Below are 23997 nucleotides of genomic sequence, written 5' to 3'. Positions count from 1 at the left end.
GACACATATATAATCATCACATGTAAAATTTTTAACTATACATGTAAATAATATAATATAATTTATAATTCCCTCTAATAAAAATTCACAAATATTTAATTATAATTTAATTACTGCTATCGCGTATTTCACAAAATTCAAATTTTTTATTATTAAAATAATATTCAAAATAGATCAAAATATCTTTACTAATATAATTATATTTATTTATAAAAAAATAAAATAAAATAAATTATTAATAATATAAACCGTGCAATGTGCGGTATACTATTAATGGTAAATTAATTAAATATACACATAAGAAATTAAAAAGATTTTTTAAATAAGTTTAATTTTCACCCTTACGTAAAAAATATAGATATCTAAAATTATATTGAATGCTAAAAAATTCTCAGTCATCTGTATGAAGCCTTGTATCGAAAAAAAATCTTCACCTTCAAGGATGAAAATCTTGACAAAGGAGAAGAGATCTCACGCCTTCTTGAAAACAATTGAAAACTCACTGCTTTCCATAGTCATTTTCTCAGAATACTATGCCTATTCTCCAGGGTGTTTGGATGAGCTTGTGAAGATTCTTGAATGCCAGGAAACTAAAAGATAAAGAGTATTACCAGCTTTTTACCAAGTATATCCCACAGACGTTCAAGACTTGACAGGAAGATTTGAGGATGTACTTGCTCAACATAAAGAAAAATTCAAAGACTGTTTAGAAAAGGTAGAGAGTTGGAGCCGCGCTATGAAGGGAGCGGCCAACGTTTCAGGGTGGGATTCAAGAACTATTAAGTAAGACACTTATTTTCAATGTCCATTTTTACTTATATAATTGATTTTTTTTCTTTTTACTATTTCTTTGTGGTTCATTTTGAATTACTATTGTTTGGTCTTTATATGTGATCAAGCCTGAATCTAAACTAATTGACAAAATTGTCAATGATGTTGGCAAGAAATTAAACCACTCGTAATTTCATCAAGACTGTTATGACTCTTTTATGTGAATCCCATTTCATAACTGAGTCTGGAGATAGTCTCAAAATGTATTCTGAATGCCTATTAGTCAAGATACATCACATCTCCCTACGGTATTCCACAATTCATCTCAATTCCAAGAAATTCTGCATCAAGGAGGCCTCATTTCAATTCTTCATCAAATTCTTCTTCAATAGAGAGGCCTTACTCAAAGGTGAAGCCCGCATGTACTGTGAAGTCCATAAGTGTGGAGTCCACTTAATGTTTGATCATAACTTGGAAGAACATGATAATGATGAAGATGATAAAAAAAGACTGGTAAGTTATCATCATGCCGGGAAGCGAAGGTTGTTCTTTACTCAATTTCCTGTTGCCAAGGAATATCCCAAATAATATTTCCATAAAAGATAGAAAGAGAGGCAAGAGCTTAAAGTCATTGATTTAAATTTCTCGATATCTTTCTTGTTCTCTAGTTGCTACTTTATATCGAAGCAAAGCCCAACTGAAACAAATGGACTTTGCTTTGATGCTCATACATGTGTACTAGGTGCTTTCCTTCAACTCTACTCTATGCCTTCACGAAATGCACAACTAGACTTGTGTTTGTTAATTAATATCTTTATTTTTTATGAGATAGATAGGAACTTGAATTTAATATTTTATTTAAATTGAGAGATATGCAAATTTTTTTTAATCGATGGGGCTTATGCCCCAAAACTAAACAAAATAATTAACAAACTATAAAGTGGACTTTTTCCAGTTGTTCAACATATCCTAAGGTGCTAGAGAAGCTTGCCAAAAATTTTCAAAATACAAGTTTTCTAAAAAATTTTCCATCTTTCCTTTGTTTTCTAATCTTGATTTCACTTTGAATAAGGGCTAAAACCCTTTTAAATAGGTTTATATCCATAGGCGGAACTAAACCTTTAAAATTAGAGGAGGAAAATAAATTTATATAATGAAAAACTGGTTTAAGTTATTGAGATTGTATGAAAATTTAAAAATTTTGGAGGGCCATACTTATATTTCTTTTTAAAAAAAAAAAAAACTTATATTTATAAATTTATATTTTTGGTTTTCTCATATTCCCCTTGTTTGAATTTATTATATTTTAATTTAAAAATATTATAGAAAAGCATCCATGAATTTTAGTTTAATGGTACTAGCGATTTTCAAATCTTAAGTCTCAAAATGAAAATGCTAATCGTTTTTAATAAAAAGGGGGAAATAATAAGTAGCCCACAAGGTTATCCTATGAAGAAAAGCAGATAATGCGAAAATTAAATTTTAATCTTTTCAAAGCTGCATATATCCTATGAAGAAAAGTCTTTAGCTCACTTTATTCACCTCATACAATACTGTTTCTCCCCTAAAATTTTTAAAATTAAAGTTTTAGCCATAAAGTTTAGAGTATTTTTTTTAATTATTATATGCCCCTTCAATATTTTTATATTTTAAATTTATTTATGTTTTTTATATTATTTAATTTTGATCTCTTAATATTTTAGTCTCTATATTTTTATCAAAATTTTATTTAGTTTCTTTTTAATTTTTATTTTTAGCCTCCAATGACAAATTTCTAATTCTGTCCCTGGTAATCGATTTATTTTAAATTAATTCATAAATTAAAGTGTTTATTTATTCTTAAAATAATAAAATGATTTATTTGATTTATTTTTAAATTTTGAAAAGTTTATTTAATATTTTAAAAATTTTTAAGAATTAATTTAGACTAAAAAAATATAAAAAGCTTATTTGAGTGGGCCAAATTTTAGAAGCATAAATTACCTTGAAATGGTACCACACCTACGGGATACTATGAAAAGCCTATAGGCAACATCTTGGAGATCTCCCCTAAGAATTTCTGCTAGAGACTTTAAAGAGTAGCACTAGGAAGAAAATTACTAAGGAAAAACATAAACAAGGCAATAGAAAAACATTTTTTGATTTCTCTAACTTATAAACACTAAGGCATCGAAAACATGTAATGCCCTCACCGTAGGTAGTCCATACATTTTATTATTTCGACGACTAATATCTGTTCGGATAGTCAGAATATCTGAAAACTACACTTAAACTATAGTGAGGAGGCATAAATTGAAGAAATAAATGTTAAGAAAATAATAAAATAAAATTTAGAGAATTCATTAATTTGTACAAAAGTAGTAAAAATAACCTGATATGCACCATAAAAGGTATTTTGGTCATTTTACCCCCCAAATGTGAATTTTGACCTAAATGTCAAATTAAAATTTAAAGAATAAAATAATTAACATAAATTAAAATTTATTAAATAAATTAGGAAAATGAGAAGAGAAAAGAAAAGAAAATAAAATAAAAGAAAGGAAAAGAAAAGAAAAGAAAAGAAAATGGCTTAGGGAAATTAAAAAAAAAATAGAGTACACAAAAAATAAAATATATAAATAGCCACATAAGACAAACCCTCACTCACCTTCATCTTCTTCCTCTACTTCTTCTCTCTCTCCCTCTCCCTTGTGCCACTCACCTTGGTCCCTCAAGTCCACTATTTTTGTCAAGCTTCCAAGCTTGATTTCCCAAGCTTCCACCCACCAAAACCCATAGCACCCTTTACAAAAAATACTCCCCACACCCTAAGGAAGCTATAGACACCCATTGGAAGCAAGAAAATTGAAGTTAGGGAAGCTCAAGTAAGGTTAGTGCACTAATCCCTCTTCTTCTCTTTATTAAACATGAAAAGCATGTTTAGCCAAGCATAAATATCATGAAAACAAAAAGAAAATCTTGAGGAAAGAACCCTTGAATTTTTGGCAGCCATGAAACTTGAGGTTTGTTGCTTTTAAGTAATGAAAAAAGGTTCCATGAGAATGTATGATGAGTTGAAATGGTTGGGAGTTTGATTGTGTAGTGCTTGTGTAAATTTAAAACTTTGAAAACTAGGGTTTGTGTAAATTTTGAAGACTTTGTGTAAAATGTTGAAATTGACCTATTGAGTTGAGATTGTTACTTATAGAAGTGTATTGCATACAAATTGAAGTAAGGAAGTTAAAGGAATTGAGATATTGGGAGTGTTCAATTTTCTGTAGATTTGGACTCAATGAGTCCAGCATGAGTTTTGAACCATAACTGAAAATATGTGACTCCAATTGGTATGAGGCCAATTGGAGGTGAAACTAGACCCAAAATAGCTCATTTTCCATGATGAAACCATGCCCAAATTCTGTCCAAAACTTGACCTAAATACTGCCCAAATCCAGATTACCCTGCACCGAACCCAGAAAATGACCAAATGAATAGTACATGTTTATTTGGTTATAACTCCCTCTATACTGGTCCAAATGACCTGAATTTGATACCATTGGAAAGCTTAGATATAGGGCTACAATTTTCATGAAGACCACCGAACCCAGAAATGCCAAGAACCAAGCCAAATTGCTGGCCCAAGTTGGGTTACAAAACTGTCCAGACCTGTGTTGCCTAGAAATTTCTGGACATGAACTTACCCGATCAGTTTTGGTAAAATAGCCATAACTTGGTCTACAAGAACTCAAATGTAGTGAAACCAGTGGTAAAATGTCCACAAGACACATACCTACAAAATTGGTATTTTGACCAATATCCAAAAATCAAGAGAACTAGGTCAAATAGTTAGAACAAGTTACTGCATCAAAACCTGGAATCTGACCAAACTTCACTTGACCCCAAAACAGTCTTTTAGTCATAACTCCCATTAGAAAAATCCAATTGAGATAAGCCATACCTTTTCAGAAACCTGAAAAATAAGGCTAAAACTTTGTTTTAGGAACCTTCCTCAAATTATGAATTTAAAAGTCTCAAAAAGTGACCTGCAGTCACTGTCCTGAACTGAGCCCCTGTTCGCACAGGGTACATGAACCCATGTTAGTTAATTGGCCATAAATAATTCCAAAAAACTTGAAAAATTATGAAATTATACCTAGGAGTCCCTAAGACATATCGGAACATATCTTGTGAAAGAACCTAAGTCTAAAAATGACCATAAAATGATCAAATGACTGGTAAAAGTTTATTGACCAGGAATTGTAAATTTTGGACAGCTTAGAGGCAAAGGGACCAGTTATGATATTTTGACCATAACTTGAGTTTTATAACCCTAAATTCAGTGATTCAAAAACTGAAATTCAAGTTTAAACATAGAGGACAATGTTATGAAGGAAGTGTGACCAAATAGACATCCTAACCTAGTCAAATTCCTAGATAAAGATAACACATCAAAACAAGCATAAAGAAAAGTTCTTGGGAAAAATGCTATACATGGTGATTAAAATACTCATAAGGCTAATTAAATATTAAAAATGATATGAATATGTAAATTGGGACTAATGTCCTATTAATATAAAATTAATGGTACCACTGAACAGTACCAGAAAATAATAACAGTGAATAGTGCTAAAATAATTAAAAATGTTTAACTGCCCATAGTATACCTAGACTTATTTATTTAGTTTGGATAAATTGGTATACCAATTAGGGACCATAGATAGCAGTACTGCTTACAGAGCAAATCATGAACTGACAATATATGTCCGATATGATTGTTTTACAGGCTATATGCCTACCCATTGGCCATTGTACCTACTTTATTTCTGGCTTTACAAGCCTGATAGTGGGTCTCGTGCCTGACAGCTGGTCTCGTGCCTGACAGACGTATACTGGACCGACATATGGCTGTCTAACCAGTGTACACCTGTGCATCCAGCTTTTATAATTTGTTATAGGTTTCTTGGGCACTGATAAAAATTAATTAAGACTTAAAATACAATAAGTAATCATAAAAGATCCCAATAATGTTAATTATTTCCAAAGAGCAATAAAAATGTAAAAGACCCAGAAATTATGATTTGCAGATATAAATTCAATTGTTTAATTATTGTTATTATAAATTATGCACCACTAAGCGTTATACTTAGCGCGTTGATTTTCCATCGCGTAGGTACTGAAGATCAACAGCTGCCACAGTAAGAGCCGCCACAGTAGTGTTCGGACAGAGCTCCGATCGGATCTGTCACTGACCAGAGTCACCTCACCGGTCTTTTGTATTTTGGTAGGGCCCATGTATAGACTAGTATTTTGGTCCATTATGTCTAGTCATGATGTATTTGATTTTGGACTTGTAATTAAACTTTGATAGTGAAATGAAAACTTGTAATTTATTATCTATGAATTTCTATATGAATGCAATAGATGATACTTCATTTTTAGATCTCATAAATAATTGTAAATGGTATGATACACTAGAATATGATATGGAAATGTGTAAAATGAATCTGGACATGTTAACAGGTTATTAGTAGAAAACCCGCCAGATGCTAATAAAACAGGGGAGGCTCTGTCCGGTTCTCCACAGAAATAAGTTATAAAAAAAAAAATTCTACACATAGAATACATGTTTTAAATGACATCAAAAGTTTACAATAGATATGATAAAACAAGATAGGGTGCTCCGGCACCGAATGTGGCACTCCTAGCTCGGCTACACTGTAGACGGGTGAGGGGCATCACATAACATATACATATATTCAATTTATGTAAAATCTAAAAGTTTCCAAGTAAAAATAACACAGTTGTCATAAAAAACTAAAAATCAAAATCAAGCACTAAGTCTATAATACCAAAAACAATTAAAGGTATTTATTCAATAGTAATCCACAATATTACCAAAGAAAGAAAATTTAAAAGTCAATTATGTGTCCAAACATAACCTATAAAAGATGAATGACAAAACAAATTCAAAATATAACATTATAAATAAAGAAAACAAAGTTTACCCTCTTTGGACTGCACCCAAAGGCTGCCTAGGAAGAGGATCAGGTCCACATGGCTTTTAATTTTCTACCATGAATTCAGTATAATCCTTCTCCTCTCCCCGCCCCCCCACCCCCCCCCCCCCCCCCCCCCCCCCCTCTAAACCATAAACCGACCTAACCGTTAGTCATGCTGTGATCCCACAGTCCTAATTCATCAACCAGACTTGAGTTCCTGTCTCCTTTGTGCTAAAGGATACAGACACACAGACACAAACATATATATAATTAAATAAATGAAATGAAAGACGTATCATGTAATTTGGTAAATAGAGAAATAAATTGATGAAGAATGTACATATGGTATGATAAACAACACAAACAAAAAAAGATCTGAAATATTTGGTAATGGAGGCATGAAGAACACTAAAATAGAAAAAAAAAATCATTTTTAAAACTAGTGAGGAATTGAAATATTATTTCCACATTGAAACCGAAAGAGAATGAAAACGCAAAACCAAATGATGACTCGATATTATTAATGTCTTGCATTAAGGAATAAGAACAAATATTAAGTACACCAAATTTGATATAAGCAAATGTAATTTCTTTGCAATTAAGTACATTTAGCTTAAGCAGGCACCATATTCACAATGCAATGGTACAAACTTTTGCACAAGGAATGATAATTTAATCAGTTCATACTTGAGAAAAAATCTACTAAAGTTTTGTATGTTTTTGCGCTGTTCAAATTGTAAATAGGAAAATGCTAGAGTTTCTGGTACAATTTTTTTTTTTTTTTCAGTTCGCAAAATATTTCCATTTTAGCATTTAAATCCAACCAAGGAAAATATTTTTTTTCTACCATGCTTTATTGCCTCTAAAAATCCATTTTCATAAAGATCAACATAAATTTTGATCTCTATTTCACGAAAATTAGAACAGAACACTAATTAAAATGGACTCGCAAGTTATATTCTTAATGGAAAACAACCAAGTGGTACCCTACTCAAACGTTAGCCTTTGCTGAGATCCATTACCATTCAATATCAAGATATCAAGCACTTGTTCTTCACTAGTGTCCTAAAATGTCTAAAAGTATCATTTATGTTAATGTGCCCGAAATCAGTAGTTAATATAGGATAGCTAAGTGCCTACGCTATGATTTCTAAAGCTATTGAATTTCGTGCCTTGCTATAATAGATATAAGAATGAGTTTAATATGTTATTGACATTATAATTTCACAAATAGAAATAAAATCTCTTGCACAGCCTGTTTATATGGAGCTTAAGGTGAAAAGCTTATGAAGTGTGTAACAATCGGTCCAATAGAATCAAACTAGCTAAGTAAAACAAAAAGAGAGAAATGTCAAATAATATATATATATATATATATATATATATATATATATATATATATATATATATATATATATATATATATATATATATAGGAAATGAGATGAAATGAAGTTTCTACACGAAAATGAAATAGAGGACAAGAAGGGGCGCAGCAGTTTCAGCTCTTATAGCTAAAATAGGGGAAAGAGTAAAAAGCTTTGAAACCATATTTCTTTGGCTAATTGCCTCTTATTTTCAACAAATTTTCTACCCCTCTTCAGCTATTTGTCTTCCCAAACAGTAATCCCTTCTTTGAGAAAGCCTAATCACCATTTCTTTCAACCAACACTCGCTTGATCAAAGGAGGAAGATAGGGACAGCAGCTGCCCTCTCCAATTTTTGAGGTTTTGATCCTTATTTTTAGCCATACTCCACCATGGTAACTCTCTCTCTACATCTACTTTCTTCCATTAATCAAATATAATTTCTAATTTTTCTCACTTAGAAGATAATAGATGAGTGAGGGAAGGAATAGATGAGCGAGGGAAGGGATTTTCATGGCTGTCCATCACCAATAGCTACTTCAACATTGATAAGAGCTCCTAAATTGCTTCTCATCTTATACAACAGTCTTTGGATTTCTCAATTTGAGTTAGTGTTTGAAGGAAGAAGGGAATTGAATTTTGGAGGGACGGTGTTTTCATTGATAAATTTGCTTACATTGATGGCAACCTTTGGGCGTGGTGATTATATACATATATAGAGCGAGAGAGAGAGAGAGAGAGAGAGAGATAATTGTTTAAAATTGATGAGTATAAGGGCATGCAAGGGAAGTGGAAGTTGTAAATAGTAATTGCAATTATTCCAAGTGTGTTTAAATTAAGATACTAGGTTAAATTGGCATTAAGCCATGTTAGAGCCTCAATTATATTTTAAATTTGTATGGGATGAATTTGTTGCTGATTGGTGGATATCATAATGAATAGTTCCCGAAGAGATGGGGTATGATGGATTATTTTGAGTAATATATGAAATAAACTCATGGAGGTTCAAGAATATATATTGGTTGAGGAATTGAAATGCAAATTGGTGGATACTTCTTTATATATATTTATATTGTGTAGGCCTATATTTCAATTACCTTGGGATCTATTGTAACTCGTTAAGTGCTCAATAGAATTATTAGATTTTTAGAGAACATTTATATTGTCAGTCCTTTGTTAGAATTTTCAAAAGTACATCACATATTTCACTTTCCGCACTTCCATCCTAAGAGTTAAATTCCATTCTTGATATATTATTCTTTCTCTTTAATTCTAGGAGATGATCTAGCTCCAGCGGTAGATACTAGGGGTGCTCTAGTTGTCTAGATTTTGTTCTATCTATTATATAGGTGAGTGGATAAATATAATACTAGTATTTTATTAAATGTAAATTGTTTATATTATTTCTAACAATGTAAATGGGAACAAAGAATAATAATTTTATGCTTTATTATTAAATAAAATGAGATTTATAATTACAATGGAATAAATGGCCAAATACACTAAATATATGCACCGAATAAATAGCATCTTGATGACGGGTGATTTATTTTCAGCTCAACTTATATTTATACTGTCTTTGGGACAGCGCTTGATATACACATAGCTTTTGGGGCGTATATCAAGTGGTTGCCCTTTGGGGGTACCTTTGCACATATATATTACTAGTATTTTTATTGCTATTGGATTATTTATATCATTAAAGAGCACAAGATGCTAGCATTACTCACAGGCTACTACAGTTTATTTTATGCGTCTGAGATATCAACATTATCTATAAGAAGCACATTGCGAATGTATGAACGTATTACAGATTTTATGATATTTCCAGCAACCTTATTTCAACAATACTTTTACATAATGATTTTTATTTTAGTTTAATTATGTGATTTCAAAAGGTTTAATATTTATTCAGCAAACTCACACTAGCATCACAATAAGGTATTATTAAATACCAAAACCTTATCTATTTTCTCGTCTGTTATTTATTTATTCACTCACTGAGTAGTTGTACTCACCCCTTAATTTTTAATATTTCAAATCCTTTTTGCTGGTTCTAGCACTAGCAGCCTCTCTTTTAGTAGTGTCCTCTCTTCCACTTCACCAACTATAGAGTCTAGTGGAGGTTAGGCCAATATATTTGTTTTGGATATTTATTCTGTTTTACATCACCGTACATATATATACGCTGGTAGAAGCTCTGGTTTGTAAATGTTTTCTTTTGATATTCACAGAGAGGTTAATTATGTATGTGTGTGTGTGTGTGTGTGTGTGTGTGTGTGTGTGTGTTAAATATGTTTGATTTGGCATGGAACCATCTTTTATATATCAGATGTATTTTAAAAGGTTCATATGTTTCCTTTAGCTAAATTTGAAGGGAAACTTTGTCACACCTTATCCCTCTATAAGGCATGACATGATCCCGTAACATATCTAATAAATTACCGAACTTCGCCTCCCAATAATTTATTAAATATACTACAAGGGATTTTAAAACAAATTCAATTCATTTTAAAGTTTGAAGTGATGATAAATAGTTATTAAAGTGCTTTTAAATGAGGTTTATGCCATAAATTTTATTTTGAATTAATTTGGCATTTTTAGAATTTTACAAAAATTTTGGCATGGTAACAGCTAAAATTCAAGGGAACAATTCTTCTTTTCATCTGTAAAACAAACAATTTATGATAGTACACAAAAATTAAATCTCAACATTTCCATCATTCCATAAATCATCTTCTCATTCTCATCTCAAAAGGAATCAATATTTATTCATGAAAACCAAAGGAGTTTATGTTACCATAATTTACATAGTTAAAGTTACAAAAGAAATAAAATTACAATATTTACAACTCAAAATGTTATATAAGACTTTTTATACAATTGCTCAATGTCTATACAAATACGTATAAGTATAAAATATATCAAAACAATTTACAAGAGTATACCTAGTGTATACCCGGGATCAAATCACAACTGCTCCAACTACTGCTACCAGTGAGCTACTCAGCAATCATCTCCTTACTTTTACTTGCGACAACATAAACAAGCCATCGCTGAGTATTATACTCAATAGTGCACAACTTAAAATTTTAAAGCTCAATATAAATCACAATTTATCAAAAATTAATCAATCATAATTTCAAACACATGAAAAATATCACAATATTTCTAAACAAAGAGAATCATTTAATAAAATCACATTTTTATTCCAAACGATCATAAAACACAAGTTTTGCTGAAAATCGCACAGTTTAGAACATGACACAAATTTTCAAGTCATCTTAATAACCAAAAGCTAATGGGGAACACAAGGGCTAGCTAGCATATATATATGAGTACTCATCCAAGTCGTCCTCAACTGGCAACACACCTCTCCAACCAAAGAGGGAAACAAATTCAAGTCGTCTCACTAGGCAGGCTAGTGAGGAATATAAATTACATAATCATGTCAACTATTGTTTCAAACCATATTCAATCAATTTCCATTCATCAAAATGTATTTACCAATTCATCATCACATTTCATTCAAAACAATTACCAAAAAAGGGTTGGCAATACACAATTTCTCAAAATACTTTAAATTTCATTCAAAACCCTTCAAATTTCATTCAAAACCAGCCCACCCCCTACTACAGTGGTACAAAATGGCCAACATCCGCCTTTCTAAAATCATAAACTCATTTTACAAAATTAAAGTGCTCATTCAAACCATTTACAATTTAAAAACAAAGGGAGAGTTTAGTTGTGCACAGACCTTACTATACTCTTCTTACTTAGTTTATTTTTCCCTTCTTTAGGAGGTTCCTTTTCCACTGAAAATACACAATGGAAATATCTCAATACTTATCCCAATTATCTCCAATAACTAATCAAATGATTGCCTAAGTTACTTATGCAAATTCAAGGAGTTTGGGTTCTGGATAGTTTTACGCTCTGATTTTTGAACCCAATTTCAACCCAGTTCTAGTCATATTTGGTGAGGTGTTCTTCATGAAAATTATTCCTCTATGTCTTAATTTTATTTTCCAATTTGAATCACTCAATTTGGAGTTCTGGATCTTGAGTTATGGCCAAAATATTAGACACTATTTCAGATGTTTTGCCCTGAAATTCTAGATTTGTATCCTAACTTTACTTCCTCTATCCAAGCATCTTAAGCTCATAATTTAGCCCTAATCCCTAAAACAATATTTTATGTCTTTGTCTTAGGTTTCAAAATCATTTTTAATCACTTCAATTGGGATTTTGTAGAGGAAGTTATGGCCTAATAACCATTCGGAGGTCACAGGGCTAATTAGCTAAGGAATAAGAATTCCAGATTTAGGATTCCTTATTTATCCCAACAATTCCTCTACTTTGCCCTAAGAATTGAGTTCTAGTCAAAACATAAAGTTTTTAGTTCTATGTCTTATGAGAATTTTGGCTTTGAAATTACTACATTTTCCTTTTTATAGCCCAAGTTATGGTAATTTTGCCAAAACTAGTTGGATGCCTAATCCTTCACATTTTCCAGGTCCAGCCTAGCACTGAGGTAGATTTGCTGGACTAAATTTGTCTAGCAATTTGATTAAGTTAGGGTCATAATTTAGCTCTATGTTCTTCATAAGAATTATTCTCCTATGTCTCAGATTTCCATTGGTTCAAGAATCACCTAATTTGGAGTTTTCTAGAGTGAGTTATGCCTAATTAACTGAGTACTATTCATTTGGTCATTTTTTATCAGGTCCAGAATTGCAACCCGAATTCAAGCCAAATTTAGGGTAACCTATGGTCAGTTTCTGGACAAGGTGTCTTCATGAAATTTCTAGCATTATGCCTTAGGTTTCATCTTCAATTAGCCTCACACCAATTGGAGCTATGTAACTCAACTTATATCCATTCAAACCTACTGGACTCAAGGGTCCAGAATTCTAGCCATTCCACACACTACCAATTCATTCATTCCTTTCATCAATTCAACATAAATTCTCAACTAAAGTATGCCAAATGACCATAATTAGCTCTTATAACATCAATTGCATAACATACCACAAAAGCCCTAATTTCCCATAAATCCTAATTCTTCATCATCCAAAATTCATGCAAACTCATATAATTTAGCATACAAATCATGTATACCACGTCACTTTAGCTCTAATTCATGTTTAATCTCATCAAACACTACAAAATCCTAAGTTCCTCAAGTTGGCTAAATTCCCATAGTGCAATTTCAATAAACAATTCTTTTATTTTTCATATTATTTTCACTTACTCAACCTTAATTCCACGAGCATATACTAATTTAAGTTAAAAGAGAGACTTACCTCTAATGATGCTTTTCCACTCTTCAATTTCTTCAAGTCTCTCTTGTTCCTTTTGCTCCCAATCTTCTTATCAAGGTCTAAAATCAAGTTTTTGTTCAAATAGTTATGGTATTTTGGGAGAGAAACTAGGGTTTCTTAGCTTGAAACCAAGCAAAAATGGAAGAAGCTTATGAGAGAGAGTGGCCGGCCAAATGGAAGGTTGAAGAAAAAGAATTTTTTTTATTTTAAGTTGAAGAAAAAGAATTTTTTTTATTTTAATTTATGTCTTATCCCTTTTATATTTATCCCCAAAATTAGTTTATTTAATTTATAATTTTAATTATGTCGTGAACATGTCATGCTTATGTCATAAATAATAAAATTTTAATTTCTTATATATTCTTTTCTAAATTTCCATAAACATTTCTATTTTTTTTAATTCTTTTTTAATATTTTAATCTCATACAATTTAATGGGCATTTAGGTCAAAAGTCACCTCTTAAAGTGGATTGACCAAAATGCCCCTCATCGGGTTATAGTGTATCTTTTTCCATAATGCCCGATGAGTCCTAAGGTTTTGATTCACTTAATTTTACTTACTCCCTTTTTATTTCTTGGATTTTCTAATTCACAGTAGTTTTGCAATTAACCCTCAAATAAGGATGTCATGGGGTCCCATACAAATTTAGGGTAGCAACTGAGCTGACAATCACTTCCCGGGTCGATCACCCATTAATGGGACCTTGGCTCATTTAACCCACTTATGCTTCATTTATTTTATTTTTATCCAACTTCATTTGATCTTTATCAATTTTATTTGTGGCTTCTCTATGTAATTTATATATAATTCTAGACATTCTAACTGTCCGGACTAACATTAGTTACCGGAATAGTAGAATGCACATGACTACTTAGTATAAGGGTGTTACAAACTTTGTTAGTTTTACAGGTTATATCAGTCTCTATAAGTTAGGGACAAGTGTATCAAAGTGAGAATCAACCAAACTAATAGTCAATTAAATCTCATCAAGACATTGCTAAAATTATAACCTTCAGCATTCTTCAGCGAATGGAATGAGCAGATACGCAAGTCTGGGAATAGGAAAACAGGCCTTTACTTGACATTGCATGGAAGATTGGAGAAGCTTTGCCCAATTTGCTTTCCATAACCTACCTGAAATTTGCATACTTAAACCTGAAGGCAGGAAAAATTGAAGAAAAGGGGGCTGCTCAACACTATTCACATGACACCCAAGGAGCTGCTAGTATTTATTTTTTCCACTCAACACGTTCAAAATGGGCTAATTAAGATTTCATAGTGTGAATAAGGTTCCAATGACCTCTGTGGCACCCTTCTCCTCTACTGAAATTTTGTCCAGTTTGTGTATTACCTGTAGACTTAGTTTCCCCAAAACTTTTGATTCTTCCTTTCATTTCAATTATTGGCTCAAATGGAGGCTTGGGAGAGTTTTGTAGTGGCCAAAGGATGGAAAGAAATGGCTTGCAGGCACCATTAGCATCAAAAACGCCATGTGAAATCTGGACTTTTTTGTTTTTTTTCCTATTTTGCCTCTTTCTAGTACAGCTAGAGGCTTGGAGAAATCTATAGACTTCTTCTTTCTTTCTTTTCATTTTTTTTTCTTAAATTCAAAATTAAATAATTTATTAATTTAATTAATTTGTATTTTTTTAATTATCACTAGGATTAGGGTGTTACACTTCCTTAATTAGTTCTTATCTCTTTTTCTCTTCTCACTTCTAGATAAACCTATTTAACAAAACAATTTCAATTAAAAAAAATATTATAATTATTATCCTCCTAATATTAGAACCTGGATGTTACATCAGGTGCATTATATCAAAACAATGAAAAAAAAAGATAGTTTTCTTTTGGCTGAAACTCGATATTTGAATTCAAAGTATTTTTTTTCTATTAGTTTGTCTTTTATCCTTTTTTTTTATATATATTCAACAGGTATTCCCAGCCTAATAAAGGAGGACTAATCCTATTCACAATATTCATTAAATTCGGATCGAACCAGCCGATAGAATCAGTGAATCAATGAACCGACCCTCAAACCGGTTCGGATTTATAATTGAACTAGATAAAGAAGTGACCCCGCATGACCCTATTGACTCGGCAATTGAACTGGTAAACCGGTGTAACTCGATTGACCAAGCTGGGTCAATTATTCAATATGATCTCTTTTTTTTTATTTTTTGTATTTTTGGTATAGAGAATTGAACTAAAATTATTATAAAAAGTATTTAAAATCAAAATCAATTAAGTTAACTTGGTAGCTATTTATTTTTTATTTCAATATATTTATTTTTTAATGTACTTAATATTTCATAAATATCGAAAAGAAAATTATACATTTATACAAATTTTTATGTATTATATTACTTAAATACTTTTATATAAAATTTAAAAACACAATTAAAATTTATTAAATATAACTTAATAAATGTTAAAGTTTTATTTTAAATGATTAAAATTTAATAATTATATTTATTTATATTAATTGGTGTTATATTTAATTAATTTTAATTAATTTATATCTGGTTAAACCATTGACCCATTCACCCTGTCTCTTCGTCAGGTCAATGTCAGTGCCGGGTTTAATAACAATGCTGTTCACGCTAGGTCGGTTCACTAAGGGGTAAAACACTCGCCTAAGGGATAAGAGTACCAAACCACTCATACCAAACACCCTTTGGTAATTTTTCTTTTTTCCTTTAGCTTGGTGCAAGTGTAGGCAAAAATGAAATCCGAAAAAGAAACTATATATTTATAACAAATCATATAGGTTGAGAAATAACATTTGGGAACTTAATTTGGAGACAGCGTTTTACATAATTATGAAACCAAACTATTAATTTCACATTATGAATTTACATGGAAAGTTCCTACTGGACAGAAAGAAGAAAATTATGTCGAAGATTGCATTTTACATAATTATGAAATCAAACTATGCTACATTATCCTCACTAAAGTTTTTACGTAATAATGAAGAAAGGGGAGGAGACCCAAGTCTTTAACATCAGACAGCCTGTAAAGGAGGCCACATGCACAGGCACATTTCACACTCACTCGCTTCTCCATTGTCCTCACTAAAGTTTTTCATTAGAAAAAAGTAGCCATTGTTTTTTCAACTAACCAGAAATAATGGCTTCTTCTTCTTCTTCTTCTTCTTCTATCAATCCTCAACGGAAGAAGTATGATGCGTTTATAAGTTTTAGAGGTGCAGACATCCGAGATGGTTTTCTTAGTCATTTGTACGAAGCTTTGAATCGAAAACAAATTTGTACCTTCAAGGATGAAAACCTTGACAGAGGAGAAGAGACCTCACCAGCCCTCCTGAAAACAATTGAAAACTCGATGGTTTCCATAGTTATTTTCTCTGAAAACTATGCCTTTTCTCCATGGTGTTTGGATGAGCTTGTGAAGATTCTTGAATGCCAGGAAACTACAGGACAAATAGTATTACCAGTCTTTTACCAAGTAGATCCTACAGACGTTCAAGAATTGACAGGAAGATTTGGGGATGCACTTTTGCAAATAAAAAAAAAAAAAAAAAGAAAAAACGTGGTTGGGAGCCGTGCTGAAAGGGAACGGCCAACATTTCAGGGGGATTTCAGAGAAGAAAGAAGTAAGATTTTTTTTTAATTTTTTTTTTTTTTAAATTATATTTATTTTTTTTTTTTTTTTTTTTTTTCTTTTTTTTTTTTTTTTTTTTGTTTGCTATTTATATGTGATCAGGCCTGAATCTAAACTAGTTGAAAAAATTGTCATCGATGTTCGCAAGAAAATAAATCAATCGTTTCTAAGTGTTTACGATAATGAGGGCCTTTTTGGAATTGATTCTCGTGTGAAGGAAGTTGAATCAATGTTATGTCTTGAATCTGAAGATGTGCGTATGGTAGGAATTTGGGGAATGCCTGGTATCGGTAAGACAACTGTTGCTGACAAAGTATTTAATAAAATTGCGAACAAATTTGAGAGTCAATGCTTTATTGCAAATGTCCGCAAAGAGTTAGAAAAGCGCACTCCAGTTCAGTTACGAGATGAAATCCTTGGCAAAATATTAGGAGGAGAAAATCTTGATTTAGGCACACCGTGTACATTGCATCCTTCCACTAAAAGAAGACTTCAAAATACAAGAGTTCTTATTGTTCTTGATGATGTGGATGATTCCCAGCACCTAACAGACATAATAGGATTAGGAGGGTGGAATTTGTATGGTCCAGGAAGTAGAATCATTGTAACAAGCAGAGATTAACAAGTGCTTAAAATTGTGGATTGCAATATTTATATTTATGAGATTGAGAAATTATTTTATTGTGATTCTCTTCAGCTCTTCAGCTTGCATGCCTTCAAACAAAATCAACCCACAAACGAATACATGAAGCAGCTATCGAAAAGACTGATAAGTTATACTGGAGGAGTTCCCTTGGCCCTTAAGGTTTTGGGCTGCAGCCTTTATGGTAAAGGTGTGAAAGAATGGGATAGTAAGTTGAAAAAACTTGAAACTAGTCCAGATAAGAAAATTCAGGACATTCTGAGAATAAATTATGATGGACTAGATCATTACGAAAAGAGTATATTTCTTGATATTGCATGTTTTTTTAAAGGGGAAGATGAAGAGCGTGTAAAAAATATATTAGATTGTTGTGGGTTTTTTCCAGAAATTGGAATAAGTTGTCTGCTTGATAAGTGTCTCGTAACTACTACCTGGAATGAGAAGTTACAGATGCATGACTTGCTACAACAAATGGGTAAGGATATTGTTTGCGAGGAAAAAAAGCCTAGAAAGCGTAGCAGGTTGTGGAATGCCAAGGATATATGTGACATACTGACAAAAGAAAAAGTAAGAAAATGCATTGATTTTCTTTTTGTATTAAGAATTGTAGTTTGGCATGTTTTATGTTCATTTTCTTTGCTTAATTTTCTTTATCAGGTGGCTGAAAGTGTTGAAGCCATATCACTGGACTTGTCCAAAATTAGAAAGACGGAACTATATCCTTCTGCCTTTGAGAAATTTGATAAGCTTAGATTGCTCAAATTTTACAATCCTTGCTCTGAGGAAATCAAGTTACATCTTCCTAAAGGCCTGAAATTTCTTTCAAATGAGCTCAGGTTTCTCTACTGGGATCAATACCCTTTGAAATACTTGCCATCAAAATTTTGCCCTGAGAATCTTGTTGAATTGCACATGCAGAGTAGCCAACTCAAACAACTTGGGAACAAAGATGCCCCGGTATGCTTGAACATGATTCTTTATGAAATTATCTGTAGAAAATTGAGGATATTGAAACTTATTCTTACCCTTTTCTTTGTCATTACAGTGTTTTGAAAACTTGAAATTTATGGACCTCAGCAACTCGAAACAATTGATCAGAATTCCAGACCTGTCGAAATTCCCAAAACTTGAGGTTATAATTTTGAGAGGCTGTACTAGTTTGGTTGAAGTTTCTTCGTCTACTAAGTATCATGGCAAGATTATAGATCTAGATCTTGGAAAATGCTCAAAGCTAGCTAGTCTTCCAAACAGCATATGCAATCTGAAATCTCTAAAGGAGCTAGACTTCACAGATTGTGTGAATCTCCATGGATTGCCAGAGAACTTGGGGGACTTGGAATCTCTGGTGGTCCTGAGAGCAACTAGAAGTGGTATAAAAAAACTACCATCTTCTATCAATCAGTTGAAGAAATTAAATAACTTGGACTGTGAAGGATGTGAAGGTTTGATATTGCCTCCTTTCACAGGTTTGGCCCGTCTTTGGAGGCTTTCTCTCAAGGGTTGTGGTATATTGGAAATTCCTAGTAATCTTGGCTCTTTAGGGTCATTGGTATATTTACATTTAAGTGGAAATAATTTCAGAAGTATACCTACAAGCATCAAGCAATGTTCTATGTTGACGTCACTTGATTTAAGAGATTGCAAGAGGCTTCAATTTTTGCCAGAGCTTCCATCAGGTCTAGTGAGGTTATTTGCAGAAAACTGCACATCTCTGGAATCTGTATCGAGCTCATTCATACAAGGATATATGAATTCCTGTCTGAGGATGGATCTTAGCAAATGCATTAAATTGGATCAGAGTGCATGCAGTCAATTAATGGAATGTCTACTGCTGAAACTTCAAAGCATTGGACAACCAGAGGAACAATGTCTGGACAAAGAGGTTTATCTCTTTCCCTCTAGTGTTATACAAGTAAAATATTATAATTTATCATATGTATGAATTCTTTAATTTTCTTAAGGATAACAAAATTTTGATACAAAATTATATTAAAAAAAGTAAATCAAATAATATTTTAATATAAATTTAACTGACTAGCGGAGAATCAGTTGCTGAAATTTACCTTTTTAGGCATTACTAAAAGCTGTGGTTAACATTTGATTGATTATGATAATTAATCACAATAAGTGAATTATATATATATATATATATATATATATATATATATATTTTTTTTTTACAGGCTGATGCAACGAATTTTTGTTGGTCAGATTTGTTATGCATCCCGGGAAGTGAAATGCCAGAATGGATGATGTACAAAAATGATAATGGATCTTCATTGTCATTCTCTCTCACAACACATTCCCATGCTTCCGACTTCATCAAGATCGCTTTTTGTGCTCTAGTTGAAGCTAATTGTTCAAATTTCATCTTGGATGGTATTTCTATTTCATGCGAAGGCCGCTTCGTAACTGAGTCTGGAGATAGCCTCGAAATGTATTCTAATTGCCCATTGAATCTCATCCCCAAAATACATTATATCTCCCTCTGGTATTGCGCCATTCGTTTCAATTCCAAGAAAATCCGTATTAGAGAGGCCTCATTTCAATTCTTCATACCTGGGGGTGAAGTCCACAAGTGTGGAGTCCATCTAATGTTTGATCATAACTTGGAACATGATAATGTTGATGATGATAGCAAAAGAATGTCATTACCGGTGTTGGATTATCGTCAGGCCATGAAGCAAGGGTTGTTCTTTACTCAGTTTCTTGTTGCTGAGGATGATCCTGAACAATATCCCCTTCAAAGATTGAAAGAGAGGCATGAGTTTAAAGTTGTTGATTTAAATTTCTCACTATCTTTCTTGTTCACCTTAGTTATCTGCCTGGCTGCTACTTCAGATCAAACCAAAGCCCAACCGACACAAATGATCTTTACTTTGATGCTCATATACGTGTGTATGTGGCTGCTTTCCTTCAACTCTTCTCTATCTCTTCATGGAATGCCCAACTAAACTTGTTTCTGTTAATTATTGTCTTTATTTTTTGTTTAAATTGAGATATATGAAATTATAAATTACAACGCTATTAAACTAACTCTGTTATTGCTAGATGTATATTTTTAATATACAGTACAGATTTTCCAAATGTTCAACATCCTATGGTGCTAAAGAATAAGAAAAGCATGACCAAAATTTTAAAAATACAAGTGTAACAATCTGAATTTTTAAAATAAAATATTTTTAATATTGTTATTACACCTATAATTTTATAATACGAAAATATTTTAAAGAAAAATATGAATGTACTAGAAAACATTAACAAATGTAATTCTTCAAAAGTAAATTACAAAGAAAAGAAAAAGTTTCTTCATATGCTATGATATTGGCGATAACAAGCATGCACAAACTTATTGAAATGGTTGAAGTTTCTTCAAGTATGCTCATGTGAAATTGTAAGGGTCTAAGCAGAATCAAGTTATCCTTTCCGGAATCTCTCCATTGCTGAATTTTGATTTGCTTGTATTCTAAAGGTTAAGTCTTTTCTTGAAGAAAAGGGAAAGTCAGTACTCAATACCATACAAGACTGGAATCCTGCATTGAAAATTTTCCACCATTTACATAATGTATAAGGAAACATAAAGGGAAATGTAAATTGATCAAGATTCAAAATTATAAGGGAATTAACACATTACATGTGAATATGTGACTAGTTGTAACACTATCATCAAAAGGGCTTTGATCCCACAGTAGCATAAATGCCAATTGCATAATTAGTCAATATCTAGCTAAAAGTGGAGTTTGGCCTTCAAAAATTTGGCAAAAACAAAACAAAAGGTTCCCATTGTGACTTATCAATGAAAGTGATGAATCACATTCTTCTTTTCTGAGCACCAAAAGCTAAAATAAATAAAGCTTACCTTATGAAGCCTTTGCTTCTTATCTTTTAGTGTTAAGACCGTCTTAGCCACCCTTGCTAATGTATCATTACTCATGCTTCAGGAGTGCACCCTAGTAGAGTCATTTAAGCTTGGATGAACTTTAGTTATGATACTGAAGAAATCCATTCCAAGAACAGCACAAAGATCACGCACACTGCACTCATGGTTGCAGAGATCAAATGGTTAAGATCACAAACTGTAACCGTGTAAGCAATTTCATAACAGACTAACATTTTTCAAGTGTAGAAAATGGTTCTATTACAATGCAGGAGCTCCCATGTTCTTAACTACAGCAGAATTTCAAGCCAACTTTGTTAGCTAGAAAGATCAGAGTGGGAAAAAAGAGTAAACAGGGAGGTAAGAATGGAAGTAAAAAAGAAAACAGTAGGCCTAAGATGATACTGGTCATTTATTTCCAGAAACAAATGGTAGGCCTTTCTTGATCAAAAGATTCAAAATGAAAATTAATAACAGTAGAAGACCTACCCCAACTACAAAAGGCAGCCATTTTGGTCCCTTGAGACAATTTTGAAGGAGTGGGATCCCTAAAATATAACAGTGCTTAAAATTGTGCAAAGACAAGTCATATACGTAGCTTAACAAGACAAAGGAAACTGGTCGTGCCTGTATTGAAACCAAGAACCGCACTAAGGCATTCCGCCAATACCTGAGCCAACCTATTTTAGTTACAAATTAATGTCAAAATTAAATCAACAATTATACACATAAAAATTGAGCTGATAACTTCTAGCAAAGCACTGGTATCTAAACATAGTTTTAATATGTTAAAATAGCTAACAAAAGCAATTATATAACTTGAAATTGAGAAGCTTATCCATCAATGTCTTTGGTCTAAAAACGAAAACAAGTTCAATCCTTACAGCTTTGTACGACCAGCGCATCTTTGAAGGAACTGTGAAGCGGTAGTGATCTTCTGAAACTAAAAATATCCTCTATCTGAACCTTGTTCGGCTGAGCTTGCTCACCTGTATCTGATGTGTACTCGAGTGAATGTAGGCTCCCATAAACATGTATGCTGAATGTCCTCTTCTGAGGTGCACCAATTCTTATATATTGAAGTAAAACTCAAAGTAGTCATTAATGAATTTATCTTTAAACTAGTTTATATCATGTCTTGTTTAGGCTACGCATGTTCATTTCCGTGTCATAATTGGATCTCCCAATAAATTTTTGTTGTGTTCATAGTCTGATCAAGTTCTTCAAGATGAAGTCCAAATAAATATGCAGAAAAAAAAATGGTACTCTGTTATGAGACTATTTATCTCTGATCTTACCTTGAACTCCACATCAGTCATCTCATAAATTTTATTTTCAAACAACTTGAGGAATGCCTCAACTCTCAAATCAATATACCCTAGAGCCTGTCCAGTTCACCAAGATCAATTTAGATTATGGCCGAAATCCACCAAAAAAAAAAAATTGCTGCATACCTTTACTGTAGATCACCAAATTAAGAAAAGCAGCAAATAGCCGAAACAGGGTAGATTATCTATCAAACAAGCACGAAAACAATTAAAATTAAGCTCCAATTCAACTTATTACCACCAATTCGAGCTCAAAATTCAAAGAGTTGGAAGAAACAAAAATTTATTTAAAAATAATGAATAATAACCCAGCCAAAAAAACAATGGTAAAGAAAGGAAAACTGACCACAGCAGTGGCATCATGTAAAACGGAAGTGATAGTCCATTCCCCCTTTTCCTGGAAAAAAAAAAGACAAAAAAAAAAAAAAAGAAGAGGAAAGGATTCAGAAATGAGTCCTTCCTAATCAGTGACATGTAACTACAGAGATAGAGAAAGAGGAGGAAGTAGGTGATTACATACTGAATTGGGGTTTAAGAGGGAGAGACAGCGAGGGCAGCGAGGGGAACCGAGGCCAGGGCTGATGGTGGGATCGTGATGGAGATTCCCGCTCCCTAATTTTTGCTCGTAAACCTCCCCAGTCCCCATCTTCCATTATACTCTCTTCGATATTAACATTCTTTCCAGTAACCTTCAATGCCTGCTAAATAAGCATATACAGATTTCAATGGAAAAAGGCAAAAAGGAAACAAAAATATGGAAGATAAACAACAGCAACGCACACATAAAATGAAAAAGAATCATAAAGTGAGATTTAACAAAAACAAAAACTCAGATTCATGCTATTAAGATCAAATCACTCACGGTTTTGATGATTAATCGAGTGAAATAATAATTATATTATAAAATTAATTATATTTTAATTAATATATTAATGATTATATATAAAAATATATACATTTATAATTATTTGTTTTGTAATTTATTTAGATTTTATTTAATAATGTAATATAATAAGTTACATAATAAAATATAAAATGAAATGATTAACAATATATTGTGCCAATATTTGATGTCTAATAAGAAAACTGG

At 32.1% G+C, this 23997-nt stretch overlaps 2 protein-coding genes and 2 long non-coding RNA genes across 8 annotated transcripts; 3 read left to right on the top strand and 1 right to left on the bottom strand.

Annotated features, from left to right (window-relative positions):
- Positions 1–405: 405 nt before the first annotated feature.
- Positions 406–6148, top strand: LOC131180763 (uncharacterized). The gene is made up of 2 exons (XR_009149415.1): positions 406–783; positions 5918–6148. It is a non-coding gene; the product is annotated as an uncharacterized LOC131180763 (long non-coding RNA).
- Positions 6149–16567: 10419 nt separating this feature from the next.
- LOC131180577 (disease resistance protein RPV1-like) lies at positions 16568–17068 on the top strand. The gene has a single exon (XM_058147914.1). It carries the CDS (start codon positions 16568–16570, stop codon positions 17066–17068), a length of 501 nt encoding a protein of 166 aa, XP_058003897.1.
- Positions 17069–17142: 74 nt separating this feature from the next.
- Positions 17143–20789, top strand: LOC110651543 (disease resistance protein RUN1-like). Its single transcript, XM_058148390.1, has 5 exons — positions 17143–17349; positions 18034–18269; positions 18360–18659; positions 18748–19584; positions 19886–20789. Exons 1-5 carry the CDS (start codon positions 17289–17291, stop codon positions 20654–20656), a joined length of 2205 nt encoding a protein of 734 aa, XP_058004373.1. The 5' UTR covers positions 17143–17288; the 3' UTR covers positions 20657–20789.
- A 98-nt stretch (positions 20790–20887) lies between these two features.
- LOC110651552 (uncharacterized) lies at positions 20888–23725 on the bottom strand. Of its 5 annotated transcripts, none has more exons than XR_009149414.1 (6): positions 23428–23725; positions 23254–23304; positions 23034–23092; positions 22069–22964; positions 21562–21736; positions 20888–21235 (listed from the first exon to the last, which is right to left on the bottom strand). It is a non-coding gene; the product is annotated as an uncharacterized LOC110651552 (long non-coding RNA). The 5 variants fall into 5 exon arrangements; XR_009149411.1 differs by having other exon boundaries at positions 21562–21778; positions 23428–23724; XR_009149412.1 differs by having other exon boundaries at positions 21562–22259; positions 22464–22964; positions 23428–23724.
- Positions 23726–23997: the final 272 nt, after the last annotated feature.

The sequence above is a fragment of the Hevea brasiliensis genome, chromosome 6 (genome assembly GCF_030052815.1).
Source record: "Hevea brasiliensis isolate MT/VB/25A 57/8 chromosome 6, ASM3005281v1, whole genome shotgun sequence".
NCBI classification, from domain to species: domain Eukaryota; kingdom Viridiplantae; phylum Streptophyta; class Magnoliopsida; order Malpighiales; family Euphorbiaceae; genus Hevea; species Hevea brasiliensis.
The sequence above is the reverse complement of the archived record's forward strand: the minus strand, read 5'-3'. Positions and strand labels throughout refer to the sequence as shown.

Bases quoted from the DNA above. Each gene is read 5' to 3' on its own strand.
- LOC131180577 (XM_058147914.1), top strand. From the start codon at position 16,568: ATGGCTTCTTCTTCTTCTTCTTCTTCTTCTATCAATCCTCAACGGAAG.
- LOC110651543 (XM_058148390.1), top strand. From the start codon at position 17,289: ATGTTATGTCTTGAATCTGAAGATGTGCGTATGGTAGGAATTTGGGGA. The intron at 17,350-18,033 runs GTAAGACAACTG...GTTTTTTTAAAG, and splicing joins TTGGGGAATGCCTGGTATCG to GGGAAGATGAAGAGCGTGTA. The intron at 19,585-19,885 runs GTTTATCTCTTT...TTTTTTTTACAG, and splicing joins AACAATGTCTGGACAAAGAG to GCTGATGCAACGAATTTTTG.